The sequence below is a fragment of the Muscardinus avellanarius genome (assembly GCF_963383645.1).
Source record: "Muscardinus avellanarius genome assembly, chromosome: 18".
Classification (NCBI taxonomy): domain Eukaryota; kingdom Metazoa; phylum Chordata; class Mammalia; order Rodentia; family Gliridae; genus Muscardinus; species Muscardinus avellanarius.
In genome coordinates this window covers 29,422,463-29,446,067 of record NC_137804.1, presented here as the reverse complement: position 1 = coordinate 29,446,067, position 23,605 = coordinate 29,422,463, and the positions used below count along the sequence as shown (strand labels likewise).

The 23,605-nt window shown below is 39.8% G+C and overlaps 2 protein-coding genes across 5 annotated transcripts in view; one reads left to right on the top strand and one right to left on the bottom strand.

The window, feature by feature from the left end:
• Positions 1 to 23,605, bottom strand: part of DCP1A (decapping mRNA 1A) — a gene marked incomplete at both ends in the record, with an annotated part of 71,557 nt that overhangs the window by 41,485 nt on the left and 6,467 nt on the right. For all 4 annotated transcript variants that reach the window (XM_080715702.1, XM_080715701.1, XM_080715699.1 and 1 more), the window contains one exon: positions 21,014 to 21,141. In XM_080715702.1, the coding sequence (XP_080571828.1) occupies positions 21,014 to 21,141 (128 nt within the window). The remainder of the gene's footprint in view (positions 1 to 21,013; positions 21,142 to 23,605) is intronic.
• The window catches only part of CACNA1D (calcium voltage-gated channel subunit alpha1 D), a gene marked incomplete at both ends in the record, with an annotated part of 454,266 nt that continues 444,118 nt past the window's right edge, over positions 13,458 to 23,605 (top strand). Inside the window, one exon of the mRNA XM_080715698.1 lies at positions 13,458 to 13,578. The remainder of the gene's footprint in view (positions 13,579 to 23,605) is intronic.

The window sequence follows — 23,605 nt, the reverse complement described above, 5'->3', positions numbered from 1 at the left end:
GCGGGTCTGGGGATGGAACCCAGAGAGGCATTTGACCTCCGAGCTATACCCCCTGCCCTATTTTTTTTTTTTTTTATTGGTGCACTGTATTCATACATCATAGTGGGATACAAACTTTTGTAGACATACATGCACACATCGCACAGTCAGCCCCCACCCGATCCCCACCCCATTCTCTCCCCATCCCTCCCTCCCATGCTTGGCTTAGTGGTTGACATTTAGTATTATAGCAATTTATCCAAAATTAAAAATGATAATCTCACATAACAGTTTCATTTGTCTGATACCAAGCTTTTGATGACTTAAAGATAACATTTCAATATTTCTTTTTACTTTCTTTCTTACCAGAGAATAATTTTTTTCTATTTTTTTAGGTGAAACTATCATATATTTATATATTTATTTTTCAGAAAAAAAATCTATCCTAATATGGAATATGGACTCTAGATACCCAAAACGATCTCGAAAAAGAACAAAGCTAGAAGATGTATATTTTCTGATTTCAAACCATATAAAGCTACAATAATTGTAACAGTGTAGTACTGTTCTAAAGGCAGATATATAAACCATTGGAGTTAAATAAAAGCCTAGAGCTAAATTTTTCCCTATACTGTCAAGTTTTTTTTTTGACAAGGTTTCCACAAACATTTGGTGGAGGAAATAATAATCTTTTAACTAAATATTGTTGAAACATAATAATTACATGGAAAAGAATAAAGTTGGACCCTTACCTAATCCCATATACAAATATTAACTCAAAATAGATAAAAGACCTAAATATAAATCTTAAGACTATAAACTTTTAGGAGAAAATCTGGGTCATAAAACCTCACAACATTGAAATTGGCAGTGATTTCTTGGATATGATTTCTATGGCACAGGCAACAGAAGAGTATATAAACTCCCTAAAAAATAAAAAAAAATATTGTATATCCAAAGACAATGTAAACAGATTTAACAGTTACTAATAGAATGGGATAAAATATTTCCAAATGCTATATCTGAAGGTATATTGATATTCCAACTAGAAATCCTAAAAATTAACAACAATAAAGGCAAACAATACCATTTAGAGATAGGTAAAAGACTAACATAAGTAATGAATCTCCACAGATAACCAATCTTAGTTGACTGTTGGATGGAAACTCTTGTTTCTCTGGTTCTGGTGTGTGTTACCTATTTCTTCTTTGTAGTTAATCTCTTTGAGTATTTTCTCTAGTGCTGGTTTTGAAGACATAAATTCCTTCAGTTTTTGTTTGTCATGGAAGCTTCTTATTTCTCCATTTAATTTGATAGAAAGTTTTGCTGGGTAGGAAATTTTTGGCTGGAAGTTGTTTTCTTTCAGAGTTTGGAATATGTTACTCCAAGTCCTTCTGGCTCTCATGACTTGGTTTGGGAAGTCTGGAGTGATTCTAATTGGTTTGCCTCTGAACCAGCGCTAGAGAAAATACTCAAAGAGATTAACTACAAAGAAGAATTAGGTAACACACACCAGAACCAGAGAAACAAGATTTTCCATCCAACAGACAACTAAGATTGGTTATCTGTGGAGATTCATTATTTATGTTAGTCTTTTACCTATCTCTAAATTGTATTGTTTGCTTTTATTGTTGCTAATTTTTAGGATTTTTAGTTGGAATACTAATATACCTTCAGATATAGCATTTGGAAATATTTTATCCCATTCTATCAGTAACTTTTAACTCTGTTTACATTGTCTTTGGATATACAATATTTTTTTTATTTTTTAGGGAGTTTGTGTACCCTTCTGTTGCCTGTGCCATTGAAATCATATCCAAGAAATCACTGCCAATTTCAATGTTGTGAGGTTTTATGACCCAGATTTTCTTCTAAAAGTTTATAGTCTTAATATTTATATTTAGGTCTTTTATCTATTTTGAGTTAATATTTGTATATGTTGTTAGGTAAGGGTCCAACTTTATTCTTTTTCATGTAATTATTATGTTTCAACAATATTTAGTTAAAAGATTATTATTTCCTCCACCAAATGTTTGTGGAAACCTTGTCAAAAATAACTTGACAATATATGGAAGAATTCACCTCTAGGCTTTTATTTAACTCCAATGGTTTATAAATCTGCCTTTAGAACAGTACTACACTGTTTCAATTATTGTAGCTTTATATGGTTTGAAATCAGAAAATATACATCTTCTAGCTTTGTTCTTTTTTGAGATCCTTTTGGGTATCTAGAGTCCATATTCCATATTAGGATAGATTGTTTTTCTGAAAAATAAATAAATAAATGTATGATAGTTTCACCTAAAAAAAAAAAAGAAAAAAATATTCTCTGGTAAGAAAGAAAGTAAAAAGAAATATTGAAATGTTATCTTTAAGTCATCAAAAGCTTGGTATCAGACAAATGAAAATGTTATGTAAGATTATCATTGTTAATTTTGGATAAATTGCTATAATACTAGATGTCAACCACTAAGCCAAGCATGGGAAGGAGGGATGGGGAGGGAACAGGGTGGGGATCGGGTAGGGGCTAATTGGGCGATGTGCATGTATGTCTACAAAAGTATTTTCTTTATACCATTATGATGTATGAATACAGTGCACCAAAAAAAAAAAAAAAATGGGGAGGGGAGGAGGTGGTTATCTGGGGATTGAACCTCTCGAGATACATATACCCCCCAGCCCTCTATTTATTTATCTTGGTACCATAGACTAAATATTAATTATTTTATTTTTGATGCTGGCGATTTAACCTAGGGCCTTGCACATGCCAGTACAGTGCTGTACCACTGAACCACACACTCCAAAATATTTATTTACTTCACAACTGGTGATCGAACCTACCTCTGAACTACCCTCAGCCTTTTTCATTATTTGCTTATTTACTATTATTTTTATTTTCTGTGGCACTGGGGGTTGAACCCAGATGTACTCGACCTCTAAGCTATACTCTCAGCTTGATTTCATTTCTCATTTGGAAACAGGGTCTCAGTAGGTTGCTGAAAGCCTTGCTAAATTGCAAGGCTGGCTTTGAACCTGCAATCATACTGTCTCAGCCTTCCAAATACTGGGATTACAAGCATGTGCCACCATGCCTGGCTCATCTTTTTTTAAAAATATTTTAAAACAGGGTCTTTCTAGTTGGGTGTGGTGGCGCACGCTTGTAATCCCAGCACTTGGGAGGCTGAGACAGGAGGATCACACAGGTTTGAAGCCAGCTTCGGCTACTTAGTGAGGCTCTTAGTAACTTAGTGAGACCCTGTTTCCAAACAACATATAAAAAGTAGGTCTGGGGGTATAGCCCGGAGGTTGAAAGGTAGAAAAGTCCCTGGGTTTCACCCCCAGTACCACACCAAAACAAACAAACAAACAAACAAACAAACAAACACAATAAAAAACAACCGAGCAAACAAAAAACAAAACCCCAAAAAACCCAGAGCCAGGCATGGTGGTGCACATTTGTGATCCCCGCGCTTGGGAGGCGGAGACAGGAGGATCACACAGGTTCGAAGCCAGCCGTGCTGGGTTAAGAGACCCTTTTTCCAAATAAAAAAGAAGTATAACATAGGTCTGGGAGTGTAGCCCGGAGGTAGAAGGGCTTCCAGTACCACCACAAAAAAACAAAACAAAACAATAACAACAAAAAAAACCCAAACCAAAAAACAAACAAACAAACAAACAAAAAAACCAGGGTCTTGCTAAATTGCGGAGGCTGGCTTCAACCTGCAATCCTCTTGTCTTAGCCTCCCAAGTACTATGATTATAGGTGTGTATCACAGAGACTGCCCTTAGTGCTTTTTTTTTTTTTTTTTTCCGGTACTGAGGTGATTGAACCCAGGAGCATTCTACATCCTCAGCCCTATCTTCCTTCCTTCCTATTTCTTTATTTATTTTGCGGGTCTGGGGATGGAACCCAGGGGTATTCTACCTCTGAGCTACACTCCAGCCCTATTTTTTATTCTTTTTTTTTGTTTTTTGGTGGTACTGGGGTTCCTGGAAACCCTTCTCCCTCCGGGATACACTCCAGCGAGGCTGACTTCGAACCTGTGTGATAATACTGTCTCCGCCTCCCAAGCGGGGGAGGATTACAGCGTGTGCCACCACGCCTGGCTTTTATTCTTTATTTTGAAACAGAGTCTCACTGAGTTGCAAAGGGCCTCACTAAGTAGCTGAGGCTCTCTGTGAACCACAAACCTCCTGTCTCAGCCTCCCAAATGCTGGGATTATAAGCATGGGTCATCACGCCCGGCTTAGTCTTTTGAAACAAGGTCTCACTAAGTGAGGGCTTCAGTAAGTAGCTGAAGCTGGCTGCGAACCTGCAATTCTCCCAGTCTCAGCCTCCCAAGTAGTACTGAGACTGTAAGTGTGTGCCACCACACCTGGGTGGTTTTTATTTAGAAACAGGGACTTGTTGAATTGCCAAGGCTGGCCTTGAAACTGCAATCCTGCTCTCTGAGCCCTCAAGCTCTAGGATTACAGGAGTGTACCCAGGCTTCCTGTCAGTTTTAACTGGCTCACATAGTATTGTTGGTGGGAATCCTATTCACCATAAGGGAGGAATAAACCTACTTGGTTAAAGAATAAGAAATACCAACCAGGCATACACTTGGAAGGCTGAGACAGAGGAGAATCACAGGTTTGAGGACAACCGCACCAAGTAGTAAGACTTTCATCAACCTAATGAGACCGTGTTTCTAAATAAAAATAAAAATAGGGCTGGGAGTATAGCTTGGAGGTAGAATGTCCCTGGGTTTAATACCAGTACTAAGGAAAAACAAAAACAAAAACAGCAAAAGCAGCACCAGGCTTGGGTCCTTTTGTTTTGCCACTGCCACTTCTGGGTCCCCACAGATAGTATTCCTTCACTGTTGTTTTCTGTGGTACTAGGGATGGAACCCAGGGGCATTCTACCTCTGAGCTACACCCCCAGCCCTATTTCTTAGTCTTTATATTTGAAATAAGGTCTCACTAAGTTGTGAAGAGCCCAAGTAGCTGAGGCTGTTCGAGAACTGTGATCCTTCTGTCACAGCCTCCCAAGTACTGGGATTATATGCGACACCATGCCTGGCTCCTCTATCTTTTATAAAGTTCTCCTGATTATCTTTGTCATTTCTGGATTTTATAGTTGTACCTAGCAGGGAGAAGCAGAGAGACAAATCTGTGCCATTTTGTTTGATTGCATCTTGTTCTGCATTTTTATGGATGGAAAATAGAAGCTAATGTTTACATCAAGTGACTTATTAATCAATCAAGGGAAAGAATTAGTCTCAAGTCCATAATTAGAACTCAGGTATTATTTGTAGAGTCTTGGCACTGCATATCCTTTGCCTAAATATCAATGCATTAATATAAAAATTAATTAATTAATATTTTGAGACAGAGCCTCACTAAATTGCTGAGGCTTGCCTCAAACTTGTGATCCTACTGAGTAGCTGGGATCACAGGCATGGGCCACCACACCTGGTTCTAATAACACATTACTTTTTAAATGTAAACAACTAGTGCGCTTCAATTATGCTTGAAAACTAAAGGAACACAGAAAAAAAGAATCTATGAATAAGTTAAAACTGCACATTAAAAGGATAACAGGAAAAGAAATATGAATGCTAGCACAAGAAATTTTAAATTAAAAATCTTTTATAACTATTAATTGAACTTTATAAAGATATTATCAGTATACATCAATTTAGAAAGCCACTTTTAATAAAGGGTTATTTTAATGGCAAATTATTTGTTTCATACTGATTTAAGGCCATTATTTCACAAAAGACTTCACAGCAAATCAGAACATTAAAATTTGCTTCTTCAATAAATAAAAAAAAGCTTAATTGGATTTTCCTATTTTTATTGCAGAGTGAATTAAAACACTGATACAAAGAGCAAGCAAATGGCTTCATTTTAATGGGTGAAGATCATAAACAAGATCCCTCCCCCCAATCTTCTTTACAATAAAACTTCTCTGGCAAGGAAAACCTCTAATCACACTAAAACTGTCCTAAACCTTCAGGCCTCATGTCTGGCCATGAGTCCTGAGGTGAAGGCCCCCTGAAGGCTGCCCAGGTTGGTCAGCCTCTGAACCTTCAGCCTGCCGTGACCTCCCATGTTTGGAACCCATTTTCACCAATATCTCTTCTGTTCACAGAATTTCAAAATATTACCAGCGCTCAAACAATAAAAATCTAATGAATAACAAGTCATTTTGGAATGTTTTACATAATGTAAATCAACAAATTAACTCAGTTTTGACATCCAATGAAAGGAGCCCAAAACAGCTTTATTATAGAAGAGATAATTATTATTAAGCACTATCTACTTCAGGGTTTTAGTTATGCTCGACAGCTAAAGCTTGCCCCAGCGTAGAGTGAATCAGATGGAGGCTTTGAAAAGACTCCATATATGGCAATTACATGCACTAACCTTTTTAAAATATGCCTCTTCCAACCTGGCTAAGGAAAAACCCATTGCCAAAGTCCAAAGACAAAATATTTTAGTTTCCCCCTAATACACGTATATATCTGGACACACACACAGTTTATAGTGATGAGAAAGATTATGACATACAATATACCAGGCTCAGAGAAGAACATACAACTTTTTCTGGGCTAAGCAGAGGCAATTAAGTATATTTCACAGGGGATTCTAAATCAAACAGGAAAAAATTCCACATTGAAAATCTAAATAAAACCACTACAGCTGTCAATTTATGAAAAATCTTCACTTATGTCCCCTTTTCCTTCAAAGAGATTCAATATAATTTAGAAATAAGATATGTGCGTCTACACTTGCACATTATAAATATACTGCCAAAAAAGAACCAAACACTCTGAAAGGCGTGTTTGCAGAAGAAATAAAGATAAGGAAGCCATAATGATAGCTTAATGGGTAAAGGATAAGAGTCTCACTCAATTCTGCCAGAAGCAGACCTGTGGAGGTTCAGACACACATCCAAGAGTCAGCTCTGTCTGCCAACATATCAAATGCTCAGTGCATGCAACTGGCAAGAAAGCCCAGGGAGCTGCCACTAAGCCTGTCACTGCCACTAGTGAGGAAAGACAGATAAGTTCACCAGATAACGAAAACTGCAGAGGACCTTGCCTCTACACCAAAGTTAAGAATTCTTCCCTTAAGAAAACTTACACTCAAAGGCCCAACATATCCTGCCAACAGATTTACTTGATGAGTTGTCCTGAAATAATCTCCTCTGATTATATCACAGAGGATTTAGGTTTTGGCAATACAGTATTATTATTTGCTACAACAAATAATGATGACACCCTGTCTGATAATGATGACCACCATACGTTGAGAACACTAGTTCTAAATCAGTCATGTGTATTGCAAGTCCCTAAGTTAGGGAATGTGATAGAATATTTGACTGCCTTTAGGTTGTACTAATATCAGGCTGCAGATAGTAATATCCAAAATCAATTGTTTCTCTGTTCAAATGAAGGCCTTTCCTTTGAAAAATGTGAATTAAAATGATGGCCAAGCTGCGTAGTGGTGCATGTAATCTCTAGACAGGAGGATCTGGGTTTGCGGCCAGCCTCAGCTACTTAGGCCCTTTGCAACTCAGTCAGACCCTGTTTCTTTTTTTCTTTCTTTTTTTTTTTGTGGGTTTGGGGATGGAACGTAGGGACACTGAACCTCTGAGTTACACCTCCCCCTATTTTTTATTCTTTATTTTGAAATAGGGTCTCACTAAGTTGCAGAAGGTCTCACTAAGTAGCTGAGGCTGTCCACGAACCGCGATTCTCTGCTCTCAGCCTCCCAAAGCGTGTGTCACCACTCCCGGCTGGAGACCCTGTTTCAAAATAAAGAATAATTAAAAAAAAAAAAATAGGGTTGGGGGGGTGTGGTTGGGGGTAAAATGCCCCTGGGTTCAATCCCCAGTACCACACACATACACACAAAAAAAGGTATTTGGACTACTTAACATTGAGAAAGTTTTAAAAACGAAGGGGAAGCCAGGCGTGGTGGTGCACACTTGTAATCCCAATACTGAGGAGGTTAAGACAGGAGGATCACAGATTCACAGCCAGCCTCGGCTATTTAGCAATGCCCTCTACAACTGTGAGACCATTTCAAAATAAAGAATTAAAAACAGGGCTGGGGTGTAGCTCAAGGTAGAATTCCCCTGGGTTCAATCCCCAGTGCCACAAATAAATAAAAATAATAGCAAAGGTGAATAGTTTTCCATTTCCTAGAGAGCTCTGTATGAAGATCCAGCAACTTATGATTCAATGTTATACTTTACTCAGCTCCTCGTCTGAGAGCAAGATCAAGAAAATTCAAATTAATTTGGAGACTTTGTCAAATCTGTGGAGAATTCTACAGAGGCTGTGAAATGCCACAAAACAGAGCTGGGAATCACTCTCATGCATATGTTGCCTTTGATTCATTTATTATTTAGATCTGACCTACTTTCTAGAAGGACTTGAGGAGGCTGGAGATTTCCTCAGTATGGTGTCACACAGAAAAAAAGAGGTCTAATAAAGCCTTTCAGTGGTGGTAAGAGTTAGAAAGCTATTAGGGACACTGACAAAGCTCTATACCAGGCAACAGAAGAAAATCAAGCTTTGAGTATAGTCAAATATCGTTTTATATTACTTTTAGAATCAGAAGGTCCCTCTGTCCTGATATGAAAATACAGCTATTTTGCATGTAAGTCTTATCTGGCTAGTGAAAAAACAAATGCTTCTACCTCAACAGAGGTAATCGTAATCCTTTATGATGGATATAATCCTTCTGGCTCCCTCTGAATGCTAAAAGTTGGGAAAGGGTGGGGAGAAGAAAAAGGATCTGAGGGAGAAGGTAGAATGCACACACGCACACATACGAGATACTGCACATCTACAATAAGGCTGGTAAATGTGGTTCAGCTATCTTAGCAGCTTGCCACTTTTAGCCAGAAGAGTATTTGTTTCAGAACACCACTGAACACTAATGTGGTAGAGAGCTCAATTTAAAAAATTTAAATGGTAATGTCCATTACTGAGCACTGGTTAAAACACTAACCAAGAGGATTTAAAAAATTTTCAATTTCACAGCCAGGCGTGGTGGCGCACGCTTGTAATTCTCGTGCTTGGGAGGCAGAGACAGGAGGATTGTGCAGGTTCGAAGCCAGCCGCGCTGGCTTAAGAGACCCTGTTTCCAAATTAAAAAATATAGGTCTGGGAGTGTAGCCCACAGGCAGAAGGTTTTCCAGGAACCCCAGTACCACATCATCATCATCATCATCATCATCATCTCGGTAACAGGATTCAGACACAAAAAATGATCGCTGAACTTTTTTTTTTTAGTGGCACTGGGGTGGAACCCAGGGACTTTCTACCTCCAGGCTATACTTTCAGACCTATTTTTATATTTTATTTGGAAACAGGGTCTCACTAAGTTACTGAGAGCCTCACTAAATAGCCGAGACTGGCTTCGAACCTGTGCAATCCTCCTGTTTCAGCCTCCTAAACGCGGGATTACAAGCGTGCGCCACCACACCCGGCATTACTGAACTTCTTTGAAGATTAGAAAAATAAATCCAATAACATTGTGACTCTAATTATTCCTATTTATCACATTTTTATCCTATATATATTTTTTTAATTTTTTTTGGTGGTACTGGGTTCCTGGAAGCCCTTCTACCTCCGGGCTACACTCCCAGACCTATTTTTACATTTTTATTTGGAAACAGGGTCTCCCTAAGCCAGCGCGCGCGGCTGGCTTCGAACCTGCGCGATCCTCCTGTCTCTCCCTCCCAAGCGCGGGGATTCCAAGTGTGCGCCAACCACGCCCGGCTATATTTTTAAATTTTTTATTGGTACATCTTTATCCTATATTTTAACTTTTTTTGTGGGACTGGGGATTGAACCCAGGGGCATTCTACCTCTGAGTTATACCCTCAGCCCTATTTTATTTATTTATTTATTTTACATTAACATATTTAATTTCAACATAGACCCCTAATCTACACTAGAAAACCTGCAAAGTGTACAGGAAATTAAAGAAAAATCTTTTTTGGATATTTTTATTATATTTAATCTACTTAATCCACTTTAACAACAAAATATTGTGGGTTTGTGACAGTAACATCAAAATAAACCTTATTTGTCAGAAATCGATGTCCTGACTGCATGTTAATGTGGGATCATATCTAGCATCTATGTCTTTTGTTTGAAATGCTTTGGTATAAAAGTAACTAAAACACATTGAGGTGAATGATCACAATTGATGTTTGCAATTTGTCGTAGCATTAGAAAGTTCATATTGTTCCATTCTGATGTATGTTGGTGGTAGTTGTGGTAGAGAATGAGGAAGGAAGAAAGCGAACTCAGATGTCATAGTAGAAAAGCCAAAAGAAGAATGCATTAGAGTTCCTGCTCCTCTACGTCCTCGCCAGGATTTGTTGTTGTTTGTGTTTTGAATGATTGCCATTCTAGTTGGAGTTAGGAGGAATCTCAGGGTAGTTTGATTTACATCTCTCTGATTGCTAATTATATTGAGCATTTTTTTCACGTATTTATTGGCCATTTGAATTTCTTCGTGAAGTGTCTATTTAGTTCACTCGCCCACTTTTTGATTGGGTTGTTTTCTTAGAGTTGAATTTCTTGAGTGCTCTGTATATTCTAGATATTAGTCCTCTGTTGGAGAAACCTATTTTATTTTGAAACAGGGTCTCAACAAGTTCCTGAAGGCCTTAATAAATTGCTGAGGCTGGCCTCAAACCTGTAATCCTTCCATCTCAGCCTCCCAAGTACTGGAATTACAGGCATGTACCACAATGCCCAGTTCAATTTTTTTTTTTTTTTTGGTACCGGGGTTCCTGGAAGCCCTTCTACCTCCGGGCTATACTCCCAGGCCTATTTTATATTTTTTATTTGGAAACAGGTTCTCCCTAAGCCAGCGCGCACGGCTGGCTTCAAACCTGCGCGATCCTCCTGTCTCTGCCTCCCAAGCATGGGGATTACAAGTGTGCGCCACCACGTCCGGCTTCAGCTCTTCAAATTTTATTTTTAAATGATGGGCAACCTTACACAAGGGTTTTGTCCCAGCTGTTAGGATTTATAGCCACTACTGTCACACAGTACTCACTACTTAGGCAGGGCCTCCTGAGCATATGCCATGACTGTAGGTGTGACAAAATGCTGGATACATCTAATCCCTACTGACAGGTAGTCTACTCACTCTAGTGTTTCACAGAATTTTAACATTTTTATGTATCACATGGAAAGATAAAGGGTAGAAAGCATGGCCTATGGCCTCCACAGTTAAGTTCCTGTTTCTTAGTGCACCTCTGTTTGTGTGTGTGTGTGTGTGTGTGTGTGTGTGTGACTGGGGATTAAACTCGGGGCTTCACACATCCTAGGCAAGCACTCTACCACTAAGCTATACCCAGCCCTGAGTTACAGTTTCTTAGACTTTCCCAAATCTATAGCTAGGGCTTTGGGAAAGAGGCTGGACTATGGTGTACCAAAAAAGGGAGGAATTGAGCCAAGTGTTGTGGCCCAACCTCTAATTCCAGTACTTGGAAGGCTGAGACAGGAGGATCACAGATTTGATGCCAGTCTCAGGAACTTAGCAAGGCTCTCAATAATGTAGCATGATGCCATTTCAAAATAAAACAATTAAATAGGACTAGGAGTGTAGCTCAGAGGTAAAATGCCCCTGGGCTCAATCCCTAGCATTACATACTTACAAACAAACAAAAAGAGCTGGGCTTGGGGGGGGGATTTCTTTTCTCTCCTTTTTCTATTCGCTTACACATTTTTCTACCAATCTACTGAGATCATCTAAATCAGAGTTGTAAGCATAAATGCCAAAAGGGTATAAGAGGTCTCAGTTGTGGTAGAATTAGGGCATGAACCCCATGGACTCCATTAGTACTTGTAGGAATGCAAGTGCTATGGGGCCCCAAAATACAGGCGGGCGGGGTGGTGGTGGTGGTGGTGGTGGTGGTGGTGGTGTGTGTGTGTGTGTGTTCCTAATTTTTAAATGTTAGCAGCAAATGCTTATCCTGTGCATTCCTTTTACTAAAAAGAGTACCCAGCCATACCTGGAAGTAGTGACTTTGTAAGTAACTTAGATATGCCTGGATCCCCCACGACACTGAACCTAAAAGGGCTCAGTCTTGAAGTTTATTCTGCCCACTCCAGAGTAGCTTGTCTTCTTGTTCGAGTGGTTACTGTTTCAATTTTTATAATCACACTGAACTTCATAGTGAAAATCTATATAGAACCTGCTAAAATAATTTTTGCCTTTTAGATATATAAGTAGTTGTGCTTTCATTTGTGAATTCTCAAAAGAAAAAACACTGAAGTATTACTTAAATATAATTATCTAAGAGATACATGATGTATGTACAGTTAACTTCTAAAATCTTTGCAATTAAGATATAAGAAAAGCAAGGTAGAGTGGCACATGCCTGTAATCCTAGTACTTGGGAGGCTGAGACAGTAAGATCACAAGTTTGAGACCAGCCTCAGCAACTTAGTGAGACTCTGTAACCTAGTGAGACCCTGTTTCAAAACAAAAAATAAAAAGGGCTGGGGGTGTAGCTTAGAAGTAGAATGCCCCTGGGTTTCAACCCTACCACCACCGCCACCACCACCACCACCACCACCACAAAAAAAAAAGAAAGAAAAAAAAATATATATATATAAAGAAAAAAATCCAACAATGTGTGTGTGTCCGTGCATGCTAATATATATATATATTGAATAAAGATAAAAATTGCTTTTGCCTGATGACACTATCTTGGGGAAGCTAGTGATCAGTCAATCACAATGAAAAGAATCTGGTCTGGAAATTCTGAAGTGCTCACAGACTAAAAGTTACCAGGAAGGTACTTGGCAGAAGCTTTAGAATACTAGAATACTAAACAGCAGCCTACAGTGAGACAAAAAGTAACACATAACTTAGAAATGTCTGGCCTCAGAGCCCCACAGTCAGCCTTTCAGTCTAAGTCTTTGTATGTTCCCATGGTGTTTTTACCTCTTCAGTCTACCAGGGCAAGTGACGCTCTTTTCTTATCTTGGTCCAGGAGGCCACACTAATGCAGTGGCCTCAGATCCTTTCTCCTTCACTGATTACAGAATCACACCGACCACAGCGGTGTTGCAGCGGATGGTGGGAAACTGCCTTTCTCCAGGCTACAAAGGCGGCACAGTGCTGAGCTAGCGATCACAAAGGATGAACCGTAAAACTTTTCTTGTTTATAAATTCCTCTTTCAGGCTGGAGGTAGAACTCACATTTTTTGACTTGATAAATTATAAACTCATCTTGCAAGGATATGTCTTGCACTGTGCTTTAAGCCCGATCTGTTTCAAATGCCAACAGCCACGTACCATCTCTCCTGTTCTGATTCTTGCCCTTGAACTGAGAACAAGCAGAGAGAGAGAGGAGAGAGAGAGAAGCACACACTACAGAATTCTTCTATTAGAACTTTTTATTTGGCAGCTGCATTTTCAGCACTATGGAACTGAAGCTTCCGACTTTTTCTAGTGATCTAATTTTAATTAAAAATGTCCTCCATCAAGAGACTGATGTCCGGTATAAAGGAAAAATTGTAAGTGAAGTGGAAACAAAGGGGTACTTCACCCAAGACTGTGCAGGTAAGTTTTAAAAACTACTAAATAGCAATATTTTTACTTTCAATTGTATTCGTTAGGCAAATGACTTTTTTGTTGTTGCTGCTATTGTTGTTACGCAGGCTAAAGAGCAACATACTAGACCAAAAGCTGTATGCCATTACTGCGTTCTTCAGGAAATTTCAGATTAGATTACCTACATAGGATTAGCTTCAAAATGTTTTATACAAACCACAAATTTGTTAGTTTACAAGTCAAGGTAAAATGCAGAATATATTTGGGTTATTTTGAAAAACTGAGAAGGACTATGTGTGTCCAATTCTTCAAAACTACTTTGGAATTATAAAAAAGATTTTCGAATTAAAGAAGAGGAATTTGGTGGGAGATCTAAGATATGGTTTTCCAACACCATAAGATGTTATATGCTGGGTAGAGGAAAATTTTACTGAAAGGAAAATTATTTCCTTTCAGTAAAAAGATGACAAATTTTAACATGTACATAAACTAAAATAATCACTTCTCTTTTAGTTAAAACTACCATTATAGCCAGGCATGGTAGCACATACTTGTAATCCCAGTACTTGGGAGGCTGAGACAGGAGGATCACAGGTTCACAGCCAACCTCAGCTACTTAGGTCCTCCGCAACTTAGTGAGACCCTGTTTTAAAATAAAGAATAAAAAATAGGGCTGGGGATATAGCTCAGAAGTAGAATGCCCCCTGGGCTCAATCCCCAGTACAAAAAAAAAAAAAAAAAAAAAAAGCTACCTACTAAAGACACAATAAAGTTAAGGCTGAGAAAATCTAGACTTCGTACTCTAATAAATGAATACTGTTGTTGAAAATGAATGACCAAGAAAAAAACATGTAAACATTCTTGGATCAGATTTTTACTATTAGTAGGCTAATCATTCAAATTTATAACTTACAGCTCTCAAATCACAGACCCTAAATCATAATGTCTAACATTAATCCACAGATAGCTATTTTCAGAATAAGCTCTGGGTTTAATGAAGTAGCATATTTGAGTAAGAATCCTGACTCTTACCAGGAAGGCAGAGTTCTGACATGAATGCTCCAATACACTTTAGTGATTTCTGCTTTTATTTTTGGTATTCACAATTGAACCTAGGGTCATTCTACCACTGTGCTTTACCCCCCCCCCCTTTTTGTTTGAGTCTGGGGATGAAACCCAGGGCCATTTGACCTCCGAGCTACACCTCCTGCCCTGTTTTTTATTCTTTACTTTGAAACAGGGTCTCACTAAGTTACAGAGGGCCTCACTAAGTAGCTGAGGCTGTCCGCGAACAGCGATCCTCCAGACTCAGCCTCTCGAATGCTGGTACCACCACGCCCAGCTTCCCTCCCCTTTTTAATACTAAGGACTGAACTCAGGAGCATTCTACCTCCAAGTGACACCCCAGCCTTTTTCATTTTTTAAATCTGAAACAGGGTCACACTAAGTTGCTGAGGCTGGCCTGGAACAATCTTCCTCTCTCAGTCTCCCAAGTACTAGGATTAAAGGAATGTACCACTCCTGGGTATCTTTACAAAGGGAATGAAATCAAGAGAATTACAGTAATGTATGCATATTCATGATCACAGCAGCACAATTCACAATAGTCAAATTATGGAACCAACCTAGGTAATCCATCAACGGATGAATAGACTGTAAAATTATGGGATATCCATACAATGGAATTCTACTCAGCAATAAAGAACAAAATCATGTTATTTTCAGGAAAATGGATGGACCTGAAGAACATTATGTTAAGTGATATTAGCCAGTCACAAAAAGCAAAGGATTATATGTTTTCTGTCATATGGGAATAATAGGGATATAATAGAGACTTCCGCTAACAGAGGAAAACTTCAGTGGAGCCAGGGTGGTGGGTCTAGGGGAAGTGAGAGGACCAGTGAAGGAATTACTTCCATCGACATTATATACGTGTGTGAGAATACCAATGCCAATCTCAATGTCCTGTATGAGGAATGAGCCGGGGAAAGTCACCAAGTGCTGTGTGCATGTATGTCACTACCACTGCGATACACATTTTATTGTTGGATATTAATGCACGCGCGTGTGTGTGTGGCTGGGGACTAAACTCAGAGGCATTCTACCTTCTAGCTATGTTTCCAGCCCAATTTTATTTATTTATTTTTGTGGTACTGGGGAAGGAACCCAGGGGCATTCTACCTCTGAGCTACACCCCCTGCCCTATTTTTTATTCTTTAGTTTGAAACAGGGTCTCATTGAATTGCAAAGGGCCTCAGCAAGTAGTGGAGGCTGGCCGTGAACCTATGATCCTGCTGTCTCAGCTTTCCAAATGCTACAATTACAAGCATGCACCACCACGCCTGACTCCGATTTTCTTTTTTTCTTTAGTACTGGGGATTGAACCCAAGAGCATTCTACCTGTGAGCTATACCCCTAGCTCTATTTTTTATTTTGAAATAGGTTTTCATTAGTTGTAGAGGGCCTAAGTAGCTGAGGTGGATTGCAAACCTGTGTGATCCTCATGTCTTAGTCTCTCAAGTACTGAGATTACAAGCATGTGCCATCATGCATGCCCGGCTTACAATTTTTATTTTGAAACAGGGTCTTATTAGGTTGCTGAGGGTCCTGCTAAATTGCTGAGGCTGACCTTGAACTTGTGATTCTCCTGTCTCAGCTCAAATTACTAGGATTATAAGCATGCACCACTGTACCTGGTTTAAAGTAGTCTATTAGTTTCCCCCCCAGTCAGATGTGGTAGCACATGCCTGTAATCCAAGTACCCGGGAGGCTGAAACAGGTACTTGGGAGGATGAAACAGAAGTATTGCAGATTCAAGAACAACCTCAGCAACATGGCCAGACTCTCAGCAACCTAGTGAGACCATATTACAAAACAAACAAGATGGGCGTGGTGATGCATGCTTGTAATCCTAGCATTTGGGAGGCTGAGACAGGAGGATTGGGGTTCGTGGACAGCCTCAGCTACTTAATAAGGCCCTTTGCAACTCAGTGAGACCCTGTTTCAAAAATAAAATGTTTTCACTGACAATGGACCACCATGAAAATGCTCCATTTCCCTTTCTGAGTATGCTTTGCACTACACACACACACACACACACACACACACACAAAGGCATTCTACCTCGAGCTACACCCCAGCTCCAACTTTTTTTTTTGAAACAGGGTAAAAAAAATAGTCCTATTTGGAAAAACAGGGCTGGGGGTGTAGCTCAAGAGGTAGAATGCCCTGGGTTCAATCCCTGGTACTGAAAATAAATAAATAAATAAAAAAAGATAAGCCAGGTCTGGTAATGTATGCTTGTAATTCCAGTAGTTGGGATTACAAATGCTGACACAAGAGGATCACTGGATTGCCTCAGCAACTTCATGAGGCCCTCTGCAACTTAGTGAGACCCTGTTTCAAAGTAAACATAAAATAGGGCTGGGGGTATAGCACAGAAGTAGAATGCCCCTGGGTTCAATCCCAAGTAGCACAAAGAGAAAGAGAGTGGGGGGGGAGAGAAAGAGAGCGAGAGCGAGAGCGAGAGAGCGAGAGAGCGAGAGAGCGAGAGAGCGAGAGAGAGAGAGAGAGAGAGAGAGGGAGAGAGGGAGAGGCGCGCACGCGCGCGCGGTGACACAGATATAGTCTCCAGCTTATGTCTGGTACTAGTCAGAAGGGTTAGGAAGAAGCACACTACATGACTATACTGAGGCCCCTGTCTCACTAATAAGATCATTTGGCTTGAATCTAGAATGAAGACACAGTGTGTGGTATTTTATAAGTATTTGGCTGACCGAATATTTTATATCCATGATGTCCTTTTAAAATAAGTAGGTCAGATCAATGGATTAAATGACTTTTCCAAGGTTACAGTCAGTAAAATGACAAAACATAGGAATAGAATTCTTGTCTACAAACTAAATTCCAGGCCAAAAAAGTGTTGCCATGGCAAAGCTACCCTCAGGAATATACTCTGCAGCTTTTCTATCTAGAAACCATTTATAAGTTTCAAAAAGGAATGAGTAAATGGGAGGCAGAAAAATCTAACCCAAAGCTTCCCAAATGGTTGTTCAGGTATGGCACAACAAAGCGTGCCAGAACACAGGTTTCATGCTCCATACTTCAGCTGTCCAATATGGTAGCCACTGGTACAGAGTTGTACAAATTGAAATAAATTAAATAAATTAAATTATTCTTCATTCACATTAGAAGCCACACTTCAGGTACTTAGCAGTCACACATGCTGGTGGCTATTATATCATTGCTGATAAAGAACTGTTTTTCATGTTTGTTTGTTTTTTAAATCACTGCATAACACTATCTAGAATGTGGACTGATAAGCCAGGTGTGGTGGCGCATGCCTATAATCCCACTACTTGGGAGTCTGAGACAGGAGGGTCATAGGTTTAAGGATAGCTTGAGCAATTTATTGAGCCCCTCAGCAACTTAGTGAAGTCCTATTTCAAAATAAAAAATAAAACAGGGTTGAGTGTGTGGCTCAGAGGTAGAATGCCCCTGAGTTCAATCCCCAGTAATGCACATGTGTGCAGACACACACAAATGTGAACTGATAAATATAATTTTATTGCTACAATAGAATAGAAAGAAGTACACTGGCTCTCAAGTAAACAGTCCTAGAATTGAATGCTTTTAAAATTTTTGGTAATGGGGATTGAACCCAGGGGCATTTTACCTCCGAACTATACCCCCAGCCTTATTTTCATATTATTTATTTGAAACAGGGTCTCACTAAGTTGTGGAGAGCCTAAGTAGCTGAGGCTGGCTGAAAACTTGTGATCGTCCTGCCTCAGCCTCCCAAGTACTGAAATTAAAATCATGCACCATTACACTGGGTCCTAGATTTGAATTCTCTATCTCTCAGTTATTGCTTTTGCAACTCTTGAGCAAGTTTCTAAATATCCAAGTCTCAGCCGGGCGTGGTGGCGCACGCCTGTAATCCCCACGCTTGGGAGGCTGAGACAGGAGGATCGCACAGGTTCGAAGCCAGCCTCAGCTACTTAGCGAGGCTCTCAGCAACTTAGTGAGACCCTGTTTCCAAATAAAATATAAAATAGGTCTGGGAGTATAGCCCGGAGGTAGAAAGCCCCTGGGTTCCATCCCCAGTACCACCAAAATAAATAAATAAATAAATATCCAAGTCTCTTGTTTTCTCAGCTGGGACTCAAAAGCAAGGTGGTAGGAACATCACCGACAGTGATGTCAGGAACATCACTGACAGAACCTGCAACTTCCCCATTCTCCACCGAAGTCCCACTGAAGCCTTTTGTGTCTGTTACAAGATGTAAAGAATGAAAATACAGTATTTTTGAAAGACTTGAGAGAATCACCAAATACAAGCCCTTGGTTAATGAAAGCAATGTTCTCTGCCAGGTTTCATGGTTTTTTTGTGAGTGAAATGGGTGTGGACACACTGTATATAAAGAAAAATAAAACTAAATAAGAAAATTTAGAAATAGGAGAAATTGCTAGGCGTGGTGGCACATGCTTGGAATCTCCATGCTTGGGAGGCTGAAACAGGAGGATCGCACAGGTTCGAAGCCTCAGCTACTTAAGTGAAGCGCTCAGCAACTTAGTGAGACCCTGTTTTCAAATAAAATAGAAAATAGGTCTGGGAGTATAGCCCAGAGGTAGAAAGCCTCTGGGTTCCACCCCTAGTACCATCTGGGCGTGGTGGCGCACACTTGTAATCCCAGCATTCAGGAGGCTGAGACCAGAGGTTCCCGGTTCAAGGACAGCCTCAGTAACAGCTACTTACTGAGGCCCTCTGCAACTGAGTGAGACCCAGTTCAAAAATAAAGAATAAAAATAAAATAGGGCAGTGGGTGTAGCTCGGAGGTCGAATGCCCCTGGGTTCCATCCCCAGGCCCCTCCCTACAAAAAAAGAAATAAAAAAAAAAGAAATAGGAGAAATTAGCCAGATGTGGTAGCGGATCCTTATAATCCCAGCACTTGGGAAGCAGAGACAGGAGGATTGAAGGTTCAAAGCCAGCCTCAGCAACTTAATGAGACCCTATTTCCATATAAAAAACAGAATAGGTCTGGGGGTGTAGCCCAGAGGTAAAAGGCCCCTGGGTTCCATCCCCAGTATCATATACACAAAAGAAATGGGAGAAGTTATGGTTCAATGTTCTATTACATTAACTTTAAAAGCTGAATGTAAAAAGCTGAACATAAAAGTATAATTTGAGTTAAATGGGTCAGGTGTCTTGGTGATATTTCCCTTAGGAGCATGACAAAAGAATAGCTACAGAATCAGGTATAATTATACATATGCATAATCAGATACTAAATTTTTATTTAAAGAACAAATCCCTAAACAACTCAATAGCTTGCTGACCCGACAAGACTATTTTCTACAACTAGGTAGAGAAAGCACACTCTCAAGAGAGGCCTGATCACTCTCAAGTACTGCCTGCTGTCTTCTCCTTCAACCAAATACTGCCTTTCCTTTCAAAACTTTCCCTAATGGAATTGTCTGGTTAAATGAGTTTTCTGTCCAACTATGAAAACATTTGCCTTTATCCCTTGTTGAAAATACAATAAATAGCCGGGCATGGTGGCACACGCTTGTAATCCCCGCACTTGGGAGGCGGAGACAGGAGGATCGCACAGGTTCGAAGCCAGCCGTGCTGGCGTAAGAGACCCTGTTTCAAAAATATAAAATAGGTCTGGGAGTGTAGCCCGGAGGTAGAAAGGCTTCCAGGAACCCCAGTACCACCAAAAAAAAAAAAAAGATAAATAGAAATGTAAGGCTAATAAATAGAATAGTATAGCTAATTAAAATAACATAAACTAGCTGAGCATGGTGGTGCACACTTGCAATCCCCAGTACTTGGGAGGCTGAGACAGGAGGATTGCAGGTTCGCGGTCAGCCTCAGCAACCTAGTAAGGACTTTCACAACTTAGTGAGAACCTGTTTCAAAAAGAAAAAAAAAAAGCCAGAGGTGGTGGCACACATTTGTAATCCTAGCATTAGGGAGGCTGAGACAGAAGGATCACAGTTCACAGACTAAGTAGCAGTTCAGCTACTTAGTGAGGCCCTTTGCAACTCAGTGAGACCCAGTTTCAAATTAAAGAATAAAAATAGGGCAGGGGGTATAGCTCGGAGGTTGAATGCCCCTGGGTTCCATCCCCAGACCTGCAAAAATAAATAAATAAATAAATAAATGAGGCTGGGGTGTAGTTCAGAGGTAGAATGCTTCTGGTTGTTTTAATCCTCAGTCACACACACACACACACACACACACACACACACACACACACCCAAACAACATAAGCTATTATATACAAAGGAATGTTTTCAATTTTAGAACCCAGTTTGGAAAGTTTAAAAGGTTTGTTCTTACCTAAACAGAGTGTAGGTTATATTTTATTGAAACTCTAAAAGTAATGTGCTGAAAACCAACATCACTCAATATTAAATGTAAACAGATATACTCACGGCTTGCATTTCTATACAGAAGAAATGGTTCATGGAGCTGAAATTCCAAATCTTTATTCACTGGTTCAACTAGATTATGCATATTCAGTCGATTCACAATGGTAAAACCATGATAAGGTGAAGCTGACCTTAGATTTGTAATAGAAGAAAATCCATGGTTAACTTTTAATCTGCAGAAATGTTATTTTAAAAAAGAATGAATACATGAATACATTTTATAATATTAGCAATAATTAAAACCATAAACAAAAAACCCCTAAGTCATATCATATCTTTCTTCTGCTCAGGAGTCCGTTCCTTGTGTGGTACTGGGGATTAAAATCAGTAGCATTCTACTCCTGAGCTACCCACCCCCCCAGCCCTATTTTATCATTATTGTTATTTTATTTGGAGATAGGGTCTTGCTAAGTTGCTGAGGCTAGCTTCCAACCTTAGATCCTACTATCTCTGCCTCCCAAGTTGGGGGATCACAGGTGTGTGCACCACCCTGGCTTGCTCAGGAGTCTTTTAAGGACACAGTTATCCCCACCCTACTACCATATCCTTCTCTCTTTCTTGATTATCTTGCTCCAGCTGCACTGGACTCTCCTTGCCATTCTCTCTGCAGACCTCAAAACCTCTCTGTCAGGACCACTGCTCCCAAATTTGCACAGCTATCTCATTTCCAGCAAGCATTTGCTCATATGTCCCAGACCTATTTTTTAATTTTATTTGGAAACAGGGTCTCACTAAGTTGCTGAGAGCCTCACTAAGTAGCTGAGGCTGGCTTCGAACCTGTGTGATCTTCCTGTTTCAGCCTCCCAAGCGGGGGATTACAAGCGTGCGCCACTACTCCCGGCTAACCCTAATCTATAGATTAGGAAACAAGCTTAACACGATTAAGGGCTATGCCTAAAAAACACAAATAATATAACTGGGATTCAGCCTTAGGTTGTTTTTTTTTAAACTTCAAATCCAGCCCTCTTGCATATTCAGTGATTTCTACAGTGATATTCTGATATCCTGGCAAACTTTTATCCAAGGTACACAAAATGTTTTCATATTTCTCAAATAGAGTTTGTATCATCTAGTTTCATTCGAACCAATGCCATATAAGCCTCCATGAACTAGATTAAATCAAGCCATTCACCATATTAAACTCATATTTCTTTTTTCTTTTTTTTTTGGTGGTAAAGGGGACTGAATCTAGGGGCATTTTACTTCTGAGCAACACCTCCATACCTACTAGATTTTATTTTGAAACAGGGTCTCATTGAGTTATTAAGGGCCTCACTAAGTTGATGAGGATGGCCTTGAACCTGAGGGCCTCCAGTCTCAATCTCCCAAATACTGGGATTACAGGCATGTGCCACCACACCCAGCTTACATCTTTTGGGGGGACGGGTACTGAGGACTGAACCCAGGGGCATTCTACCCCTGAGCTATATCTCCATCCCTATTTTTTTATTCTTTATTTTGAAACAGGGTCTCACTAGGTTGTGGAGGGCCTTACAAAGTAGCTGGGGATGGCCTCGAACCTGTAATCCTCCTGTCTCATCCTCCCAAGTACTGGGATTTATAAGTGTGAGCCACCATGCCCTGCTAAATCTCACATTTTCTATAATCAATGGGTTTGTTCTAGTCTTTTAACAAAAAAGTCAGTACTTTCCAAATACAGATATCAAGATTCCAGAAACAATTATAAAGTGTTCCTAGAGATATCTATATCGCTAATGAAGGTATTGATCCAGGGGACATGGTAGCTCATGCCAGTTTGAGGCCAGCCTCAGCAATTTAGTGGCACTGTTTCAAAATAAAAAAGGGCTAGGGGTAGAGCTCAAAGGAAGAACACCCTGGGTTCAATATCCGGTACCAAAATAAATAAAATAAATGAAAGGGTTGAGGATAAAGACTTTTTTTTTTTTTTTTTTTTAAGCGGGTCTGGGGATGGAACCCAGGGGCATTGAACCTTCAAGCTACACCCCCTGCCCTATTTTTTTATTCTTTATTTTGAAACCGGGTCTCATTGAGTTGCAGAGGGCCTCACTAAGTAGCTGAGGCTGTCCGCGAACCGCGATCCTCCGGTCTCAGCCTCCCAAATGCTGGGATTACAAGGAAAAGCCCAGCTTTTCCTTCTCTTTTTTTTTTTTTTTTAAAAAAAAGATTTTACGCTGGGCGTGGTGGCGCACTATTGTAATCCCTGAGCTTGGGAGGCGGAGACAGGAGGATCACACAGGTTCGAAGCCAGCCATGCTGGCTTAAGAGACCCTGTTTCCAAATAAAAATATAAAAAAATAGGTCTGGGAGTGTAGCCCGGAGGTAGAAGGGCTTCCAGGAACCCCAGTACCACCAAAAAAAAAAAAAAAAAAAAAAAAAAAAAGAGAGAGAGAAGGAAAATGAATTAACAGGAAACAAAGTGTCCAAAAAGAGCTTGATGTATACACATCAAAGTACTTACACTTACAAGAAAAAGGTAAGTTTTTAGACAAGATCTCAAAGTGTTATGCCAAAATTTAGGATTTTTTTCTTTTGTGTTACTAGGGATTGAACCCAGAGATATTCCACCTTCGAGCTATACCCTAAGCCCTTTTTACTTTTTGTTTTGAAACAGGG